This window comes from Ictalurus furcatus, chromosome 2 (assembly GCF_023375685.1).
Source record: "Ictalurus furcatus strain D&B chromosome 2, Billie_1.0, whole genome shotgun sequence".
Taxonomy (NCBI): Eukaryota; Metazoa; Chordata; class Actinopteri; order Siluriformes; family Ictaluridae; genus Ictalurus; species Ictalurus furcatus.
In genome coordinates, this window is record NC_071256.1 from 26,839,954 (window position 1) to 26,850,141 (window position 10,188).

Sequence of the window (10,188 nt, forward strand, 5' to 3'; positions counted from 1 at the left end):
ACTAGTACAATACTTACGTTCGAGTAAATCTCTTGTCATTTACCATATAGACTTACAGCTGTGTTGATTTTTTTCATTGCATTATCCATAATAATAATCTTACTTGGTGCACATCTGTAAATAGTAAAACAACCTGGTTCAGTCCTTTTAGGATTTTGAGTAAAAACAAAATCTTCGCAATATTTGGAAGAGCTTGTAGTTTTACAAAATTGCTGCAGATTTGGGCCAAGACATGTCACGCGACGTCATCACAACACGCATTCAGCCAAAGCCCTCTTCGATTCACGTGCGTTGAACATGAGTATAGCTAAAAGGTCTTAATTTACCAACAAACATCACTGCAAAAGACAATTCCGTGCAATTGCAGTTTCGCCAATTCGAGTAGCTTTCCGCAAAAAAAGTACAAAACCTCCGCAAGTTGCATTGAAAATTTTGAAAAAAGCTGCAACGAAATCAAGCATTTTTGGCTGCAACAATCACAAAAAAAAAACTTTGCGAATTCCTGTAGTTAATTTTGTCTATGATGTGTGTGCCAGGGAGTCATGTCAAGAGAGAGAAGGAGCAGCTTCTCCAAGCAACGAGCAGGATCAAGTCAGGGAAGAGGCCCAGAGGATGAGCAGCACCCTGCCTACCATGTGGCTGGGAGCTCAGAATGGCTGGTGAGTCTCTTTCTCTCTCTTACACACACACACACACACACACACACACCTTCTTTGACGTCCTTTTCATCTTTCAGTCTGACGATGCACTCTGGCTCAACCGTATTCAAGTATTTATAGGTTGGTGATATTTAAATACTATACATGCTATGTCACTTTTCCCCACTTTCCTCTAGCTTGTATGTGCACTCATCTGTGGCCCGGTGGAGAAAGTGCCTCCATGCAGTGAAGCTGAAGGACTCCATTCTTAATATTGTGTAAGTGAAGACGAATGATGGATCGTATAACTGAATCAGAACGGCATCACCTTCAGTTAGTGCTACAAAAGTAAACAGGTAAGGCAGGCATGCACTGTAGCTGCCTGATGTTTAATTGCCACTTTTGTTTTCACAGCCACGTTAAAGGACGAGTGCTTGTGGCTCTAGCTGATGGTACACTAGCCATCTTCCACAGAGGCCTAGGTAAGACCCTATACATTAGTCAGTGCAATCCCTTCTGCTTTTTGCAATTGTGCAAAAAAAAGTTGTTGTTTTTTTGCTCTCATATAGATAGCCAGTGGGATTTAACCAACTACCATCTGTTGGATCTGGGCCGGCCGCACCACTCCATCCGCTGTATGTCAGTAGTGCATGATAAAGTGTGGTGTGGCTACAGGAACAAGATCTATATCATCCATCCCAAAGCTATGAAGATTGAGGTTTGTACCCATTTCCCTGTTCTGCATATGTTCCAGCAAGCTCTATACAAGAAGAGCAGACATATTTATAATTTTCTTTAATATATATAGAAAACCATCTGGTTCTATTACTATTCTACTGCACCATTTCTGGTAAGGTAGAGAGTTTCATAGTTATATGCTTATATTTACCAAGAAATAAGTTATAAATGGCAACTATAAGAGCTGTTTTCAGTTCGTCCATAATGTGCATATCACTGACTGGATGTGTTAAAAGAAAGCTATGGATCCAGTGGCACGCTTTTAAGAATTCAACACTGACATATTTGTAGCTTCAGAATGGCACAGTTTAGACTTTATTACCTCCCTCCATGAAGCTGGATATAAGACTTCTAGCACAAAAAGTAGTTTTTTCCAGCTGTCACAATGAATTTCAGAATTTGAAGACTCTTTGTCTTTCTCTATTTATGTAATCGGAACCACATTTGAATGCTTAAGAGCCCATGTTTAAGAGCCCATGTTTAAGAGCCCATGTTTAAGAGCCCATGTTTAAGTACTCATGTTCCACCTTGAGTTGCCAAATTTAAGTCTACATAGACATTTGTTTCCTCAATGTTCTAACCAAATATCCCTTGTTTCCTGACATGGGTTTAATTAAATACTTTTGTAATTAAAATCTAAAGATGGACAAAATGTGTTACAAAAATATGTATCTTAGTTTATTTCCGTGTGAATAACAATTTTTTTTTCATTTTCAACAATTTTATGGTTTATGCAATACAAACCCATAGTAGAGCTCTACTGATTAAATAATTTTGGTTTGTTGCATTATGCAATTATAGACTATAGTGTGTGTGTGTGTGTGTGTGTGTGTGTGTGTGTGTGTGTGTGTGTGTGTGTGTGTGTGTACGTGTGTGTGTACGTGCAGAAGTCATTTGATGCTCACCCGCGGAAGGAGAGCCAGGTGCGTCAGCTGGCCTGGGTGGATGATGGAATCTGGGTCTCCATCCGGCTGGACTCCACCCTGCGTCTATTCCATGCACACACTTTCCAGCATCTCCAGGATGTGGACATTGAGCCTTATGTCAGCAAGATGCTGGGTGAGGAGGAGGAGGAAGCTTACATTAAAATCTAGCTTTAACTTTACTTAAGGCATTTAAAGAACTATGGGAAGGGAATCTGAGAGATCCTATGCTGTATTCCATAAACTACCGCATTTAAAGTGTTAAGGCCCGTTCCTCATAGGTCTGCTTGAAAAGTTTCATCACACATATTTACACAATATTGGCTCAGTTGCAATATACTGATCAGTTCTTTATATATATATATATATATATATATATATATATATATATATATATATATATATATATATATATATACACACATACATACATACATATATGATCAACTGCATGATCAGAAATTGAGTTTGTAGTTTTATCAGTCCCATTTCATTATAATGGTTATTTTGAATCCTGAGCTTTGTATGTGGTATTTCTCTCTCTTACTGTTCCTCTCTTGCTTTAACAGGGACAGGTAAACTGGGCTTCTCTTTTGTGAGAATCACAGCTCTCATGGTGTCCTGTAAGCGTCTCTGGGTTGGGACAGGAAACGGTGTCATCATCTCTATTCCTCTGTCAGAGTGTGAGTTCGCAAATATGTTTGAACAGGTGCAGATTTTCAGAGTAAAGCCAGATACAAAGTAGGCTTCGATCTCATCTAGCTCCACACTTCTCCTGTCTGTTCATCTGCCTTTCACTGTCCTATCTCTGAATCACCTCCGGGTTCTTCTGTCAGTAGCTGTGGGTCTGCAGCATGGAGTTCTCGGGCTGAGGGGTGAGTGGGAAAAGTGCCACATGCTTAACAAACTGGCTGTTATAAGACCCCTAATTGCTGCTACACACTAGATTGCACTTGGGTAGGTTTCTGTGTTCTCGCTTTGTTTTCTCTGATTTTCTCTCATTGGCTCTTATGGCGTCAAAGTTGCGTAGAGAAGAGTGGAGATTGAAGTGCAAAGATGAAATTGATGAATAAGGAAACCGGAATTTGCATTCACTCGGCTTGCGACCTGATTTGATGCACACACATATGCAACTTTGATGAACAAGGGTCTCTCTCTCTCTCTCTCTCTCTCTCTCTCTCTCGGTCTCTCTCTAACTTACTGTTTCTGATTTACTTTACTCACTTTGGGCCGTATTTAGAGCCAGCACCTTAAAGTCAAGTGAAACGTCAATAGTTATGCTGGTAAAGTTATCTGTTCTCTTTGTATTCATACTCGGCTTGCACAAGTGCTTCAGATCATTTTTGGGTGGCCCATTTAGATGAATAGAGCTACTGGCAGGCCATTCAGTCCTTTAAGGTTGTCAGATTTTGCTTGCGTGGAAGCTGGGACAATGCTCATGTAGAAGATGGGTTTTTCAGTAGTGTCCATCCTACCAGTGGTTGATTCAAGCAGTATATATCCTTAATATTCATTCATTCATTCATTTTCCTTCTGCTTTTCCTGATTGGCATGGAATCAGGCTGAGAAGGCCAGCCCAGACTTTTCTATCCCCATACATCCACTCCAGTTTCTCCTGGGGGATTCCCAGATGTTCAAAAGCCAACTGTGATAAATAATCTTGTCGGACTTGTTTCTTTTCTCTGGGCTCTGTCCATTGTGACATGCCTGATACAGCTCTAGTGAGCACTGGCCAGCAGGCATCTGAGTTGTAGTTATGTCTAAGGTCTAAACCAATGTGCTCAATTTTGGTATTCCCCACTATGCATGTGTTACTTTGAATATGGCCCTCTATCCAATATTGGATTATCCTCTCTTTCTTTCTGTTATAATTTCTCCTTCATTCTCTGTTTCTCTTTTACTGACCTAATATCGATTTGCTTAATAGCTCAAATGCATCTACTTTAACCGTTAACATTGAGCATATCTCAAGAGTAAGCACACTTTTTAAAACCTGCAACTCAGTACAGAGCAGAGCACTTGCATTGTGACTTTGCTAAAAGCCTCATCGTTAACAATGGCTGTTTCTTTCCTCTGAACTGCAGCTAATAGGAGTGTTGGTGCGATAGCGAGCCGGCCTGGTGGCGCAGTACGCGTGTTCGGGGACGAGAGTGCAGACAGTGGGACGTCAGGCTCCTATGTGCCCTACTGCTCTATGGCCCATGCTCAACTTTGCTTCCATGGTCACAAAGATGCAGTCAAGTTCTTCGCTGCGGTGCCAGGTATTATATAGGAAAATAATGTAGCTATACCATTTTGTAGATACACTTACATCACTGTGGGCTGTTCTTAACCCAGCAATGACACAAACCAGGCAAAGATGTGGTATTACCATGTTAGTGTATTACTGTGCTAAGAGTAGTCCATCATCCATTTGGTTATCGGTGGTCCTTCTCCATTAATGAATGGGGTAGAGGGAGGCTGACAAATAGAGCATAGCAAGAGATAAGCACTAAATGCATATCTACAAAGTGGCCTGTATGGTAGTTCTACCTGATAAAATGGCCACACGTTCACATATTAGGTATACCTTTGGTCTTTGTACATGTGTGGCAGCTTGGTAAAACCCTTCAAATGGTCAATTGACAATTTCAAGGATCTGAATAAATATAAATGATTCTGAAAAACACATATTTTGCTGCAATGAAATATGGTTTTATCTTGCATGTATCTCAACCAGAAGTAATAGCTTTGAATTTAAAATGTTCGCACACTTGCTTCGCACCTCTGTGAAGTTTGTGTGTGAAGTTTGCATGTTCTCCCTGTGCTTCGAGGTACTCTGGTTTCCAACTTCAGTCCAAAGACATGCGTTGTAGGCTGATTGGCATTTCCGAATAGGTGTGTGATTGTGCCCTGTGTGGGACGGCAAGGGTGTCCCCTGCTAAATAAAAACATTCCCATGCTATTTTGGTAAAGTATGTTTAAAAAATAAAAAAGATTTTTCGACTGTTTTCCAGAAATCATCATCAGTAACATCTGACCTCCACACATTTACATATATTTGATTGTAAGCTTTCATAAAATGGCAATGTTAGCTCAGATTCTGTTTTTGTGTGTCTGTTGTTTTTTTTTTACAGGTCAAGTTGTTCCTCCAACACCTGACAGCATGACCTCAGACGCAGCCTCTCCTTCCTTGGACAGTCCCTCACGAGAGCAGCATCCCAAGTTCATGCTGGTCATGAGTGGAGGGGAGGGCTACATCGACTTCAGGATGGGTAAGAACACTACAAACCAGTAAGCTTCTGCACTTATTCTCCATTATGAGCAGTATTACATTCGGTAGTACTTAAATAATTCTGGTCTGTGTCTCACAGGTGATGAAGATGGAGCAGGAGTACCTGAGGACGAGGAACCTCTGGAACCCACCCTGCAGCTGCAGTCTGCTCCCGCCAAAACCGAGCGCAGCCACATCATAGTCTGGCAGGTTGCCTTCAATGACGAGTGAGCAGCCAATCACTGCCTCAGGTTCAACAGAGAACTCCGCCCCTCAAGCCACCCTGTGGCCTGCTGTTATTATTATTTTTTTTAATGACAAATTACTAGAATTATGATTCCCATGATTGTTATTAGAAGACATACAGAAGCCCATTTCATAAGGGATACTTTTGGTTTTGTTTTTTCTTTGAAGTTTTAAAAGTTTCTGTTTTCATTCACACAAGGTGTAAAATCAAAGGAAATCTGGGAAGTAAGGAAAACGAAAGGGAGTAAACTAATCCGTCCAGGACTGTAACTGTACAGTTGTTGTGACTGGGCTTTGTGAATGACCAGTCCAAAAAAAAGGCTAGTACCCCACTGGAGTACTGAAACACAGTGAAGGAAAGACATGCATTGAGTTTACACCATGACTGATCGCATAATTGCACATATATAAGGGAAGTCCTCACGTTCAAGTCGTTTGTTTTGTGCAAGAGAGTAAGAGAGAGAGATATCTTGTGAGGATACGACTTGTGTGCACTGTGACTGGTGTCACAGTAGCAATGTGTGATTTCTAGAGCAACAGAAAGCTATTTTGCTATCGGCTTGGCATGTGTCCTGTTTGCATTGTCTTAGAACCTTAAAGGCATGGTCTGTCTTGTTTTGTGTGTGTGTGTGTGTATGTGTGTGTGTGTGTGTGTGTGTGTGTCTGTATGTATATGTGTCTGTGAGAATGAAGTAGTCCAATGTGTTGTAAAAGCCCTAGCACTAGATTCTGCCTCATGTGGTAGCACCTGTACGCTAGAGCTTGCCGGCACTTTAAAATAGTGACCAACCTAATTAGATCTAAACTTAGATCTACATTTATTCTAAAAACCAACATGTATTTTTCTTTTTCAAAAAGGGGCTAGCCTGTTACCAAAGGACAAATTGTAGAACAAATGCATAACAGCCTCTAGTTACTTGCATTCCATTTAGGGTTTTTGTTTTTTGGACGTTAACTACAAGATCAAATTTTTTAAAAGGCCTCATTTCTTGACAGGGATTTTATCAGAACCACTTTGCATCGCACCTTACCTTGTTTGTCTCCAAGCACTAAGCCAGTGGGTTTTGTGCATTCATTATTGTGTTTACACATCTGGTATTTGATGCTGAAACCAGTTTTTGTTTTTATTCTTATCTCTGTGTCATAGTGCGGTCTGTTAAAATGAAAGCACAACAGGCCAGTGTTTAATTTTTTTTTTTGTATTTGAAGGAAATAAATAACAGGCACTCTGGTTTTGTTTTTATTCCGAAAAGGGAATATTCATATAGGTATTTTGCCATTGCAGTATTTATTTTTTCATAATGACTTTTGTGGTTCAGAATGTAACTTTATACATGAACATTCTAACATTTTGTGTAATATCAGGCACTCAAAATGGGTTTAATGTGGTGTGTTATTGCAGACATTGTAAAGGAATTGTATTATTACTGGTTGATAAGTGTACCATCATGAATTGAAATTTGTAGGATATACAGAATAACCTCTGTGTGGATCATCTGGAATTCAACATTTATTGTACTAAGCTATGCATGTTTTTTTAAAAGGACACTGCGATGTTTGTTCAAATCCCTGATTATTGCCACCTTTTTGGGTGGACTAGTGTGTGTGTGTGTGTGTGTGTGTGTGTGTGTGTGTGTGTGTGTGTGTGTGTACGACTGATGTGGAAGTGTGTGGGTGTGTGTGTGTGTGTGGACGGTTGCTTGATCCCTTAAACGACACAGGATGTGCTGTGGTTGTCACAGCTTGTCATTACTGTGGTTTTTTCCTGTTCAATGTTTGCTAAAACAGCACCATAGCCTTATTTTTAACAATCTAATAAACTCAATTTCATGGGAATTAACAGTCGCTGCTGGTTCTATTTGCAGTTTTTTTTTTACACTGCAAAAACAGCCATATTAGAAAGAAGCCAAATGTTCTTCAAATATAATTAAATTGTCTTATATCATGCAAAAAAAAAATTCTGCCAATGGGGTAAGCCAATTTTGCTTGGCTAGAATACTTAAAACTAGCATAAAAGTCTAACCACTCAAAGACTGTAATGGGCCTTAAAACTAGACAAAAATGCCCAAATTTAAGCAAGCTGTGCTTATTTCAAGCAGTGTAAAATCAGTTATTTAAGATAGACTTACTTTAAATGAGTAATTTGATCTCTTCATTGAGCCGACATTAAGAATTTAATCTTAGATTAATTAAAATTAGCAACAAAAAAGAGTTAACAATAAGACAATTTCTTCCAACAGCATAATAAAAATAAGTGACTGTGCCCTATATTAAGGCACCAGAAGCATTGTTATTTTTAGCATTTTTATTAAAACAGGGGAAAACTCTGCATCATAGCTGCTTCATTGAAAAATTGAAGTGTGCAATTAGTCTTAATCTTAAAATAAGGAAAACCATCTTGTTCCTTGTTGCTGGGATATTATGCAAACCATTGTTGTGGCTTGTTTCTGGTTAAATCGTGTTCAATATTAGCTGGAATATCTTATTAAGACAAAGTTAGAGATATTTTCTTAAAATGAGATTATTTTTCTAATGCAAAACATGCTAAACAAGATCATTTTTTACACAAAAAATAAGACTAATTTCCCAGAAACAAGACATTTTTTACTTTCTTGAAATTCCTTTTTTCCTTCTTAAAAGAGCCAAAATGTTTTTTTTAAAAATGCTGCTAGTTTCTGTAAAAAAAAAAAAAAGAAAGAAAGAAAGAAAAAGAAAAACGTACAGTAAGGTGAGTGACTAATAGAGAGAAAGAGAAAGACAGACCCACTGAAAAAAAAGCAGCCAGGCAGAAATCCTGATACGGTATTACCATGCAGATTCAGGTCAAGAGCTTCATTTAATGTTCACGTCAAACATCAGAATGGGGGAAAATGTGATCTCAGTGACTTTAACCATGACATTGTTGTTGGTGTCAGATTGGCTATTTTAAGTATTTCAGAAATTGCTGGTGTCCGGGAAGTTTCACACACAAAAGTATCTAGAGTTTACACTGACTGGTGCGCAAAACAATTAAATGAAACATCCAGTTAGGGAAACACTGTGTTGTTGAAAGAGGTCAGAGGAGAATGACCAGACTGGTTAGGCTACAATAACTTAAATAACTACTCTTTGCAACCATGATGAGCAGAAAAGCATCTCCGAATGCATGGCATGTCAAATTTGAGATAGATATGGTCTACATGACCACATGAACAGAAAAGAATCCCAGCAAACATGAGCAAGCGGGCCCACCGTAGGTACTGTAGGTGTAGGTTTACTGTTGGGTAGTGTGGGCAGGACAAACCCACATGGACCCCATGTGATTTAGCCCACGTAAGTCCCACAGCAGTTTTGCCCATTGAGGTCCCAACGTGGGCTTTCTGCGGGCAAGGAGAGTACAAAATTGGGAAAAGTGGAGGAAATAAAGACATGGAATATACCATGATGGTCTCAATGGGAGCTGTGAATGAATCCACAGTGGTTGTGACTGTTGTTTATGATTGCCAGGTCAGAACCCTTAAAAAAAGTTCTTAATTAATATTCTGTAACAACAGCTCTGACAGTAGTTCTGGCTGCAATCACAGGTTTATATTAATGCGCTCATGTTAAAATGTCATCATTTCTATAGGAATAACTTGCACAGGGACTTGTATGGCACAATTGTTGCTATGGTGATGGCTTCTTTTATTTAACATTTGTGGAAGGAGTCTCCAGTGTCAGGGCTTTGTAACAGTCAGAGGTAAAGCTGTAACTTAAAGTATTCTGACATCTTCAGCACAAAGGAGTTTATGATAAAGATAATGAGTCTTTATTGGTCACATATACAGTATATGTAATACTGTATGGGCAAGATCTAAGCACAATAATAATGTTTTTATTAGAAATTGTCATTGTCACACCCAAAAAATCAAACCAAACACGGTATGATTCCTGGTGACAGACCATAGAAACAAAAGCTACATTTTTGCACTTTACCTCCAGTTCTCCATCGTCACTGCCTGTGTTTCCCTAAGCAATCCTTACTTCACGTTTTCTCTTATTTTTTATCTCTCTTTTTCTCTTATTACAAAACAAAGTTACATGACGTTTCTTGTGTTCATTTTCATGAGAGAGCAGATTTGGGATCGGGTGAGCTTCGGCGTGGATCTCTACAGGTGAAAGTTTGTGTATTGTGTGAGCCTCATCTGTGAGTACTCGTGTTCTACAAACATCCTAACATATCACAAGAACTTTCCAGATCTCCATGCCAGTCCCTGTCTAAAAATACTAAATACCTATTATAAATGCACATGATTAATTCAGTGTATTAGTGTGTTATATGTAAACAACAGGTTGTGGACGTTCCAGACGGAATGACAGAAAGTCATGATCTCTCTGTGGACTCCATCCTCACACCTAGCAGGATCTTCAA

General features: G+C 39.3%; 1 protein-coding gene across 4 annotated transcripts in view; it reads left to right on the forward strand.

Annotated features, from left to right (window-relative positions):
• spag9a (sperm associated antigen 9a) overlaps positions 1 to 7,643 on the forward strand; it is a 43,665-nt gene extending 36,022 nt beyond the window's left edge. For 3 of the 4 annotated variants that reach the window (XM_053611989.1, XM_053611972.1, XM_053611963.1), the window contains 10 exons: positions 537 to 659; positions 836 to 916; positions 1,053 to 1,120; positions 1,208 to 1,356; positions 2,264 to 2,435; positions 2,869 to 2,982; positions 3,139 to 3,174; positions 4,384 to 4,560; positions 5,416 to 5,553; positions 5,653 to 7,643. In XM_053611989.1, coding sequence (XP_053467964.1) covers positions 537 to 659; positions 836 to 916; positions 1,053 to 1,120; positions 1,208 to 1,356; positions 2,264 to 2,435; positions 2,869 to 2,982; positions 3,139 to 3,174; positions 4,384 to 4,560; positions 5,416 to 5,553; positions 5,653 to 5,783 — 1,189 coding nt within the window. In that variant the 3' untranslated portion in view covers positions 5,784 to 7,643. The remainder of the gene's footprint in view (positions 1 to 536; positions 660 to 835; positions 917 to 1,052; positions 1,121 to 1,207; positions 1,357 to 2,263; positions 2,436 to 2,868; positions 2,983 to 3,138; positions 3,175 to 4,383; positions 4,561 to 5,415; positions 5,554 to 5,652) is intronic. The other variant, XM_053611980.1, reaches the window with a different exon arrangement.
• The last annotated feature ends 2,545 nt before the right edge of the window (positions 7,644 to 10,188 follow it).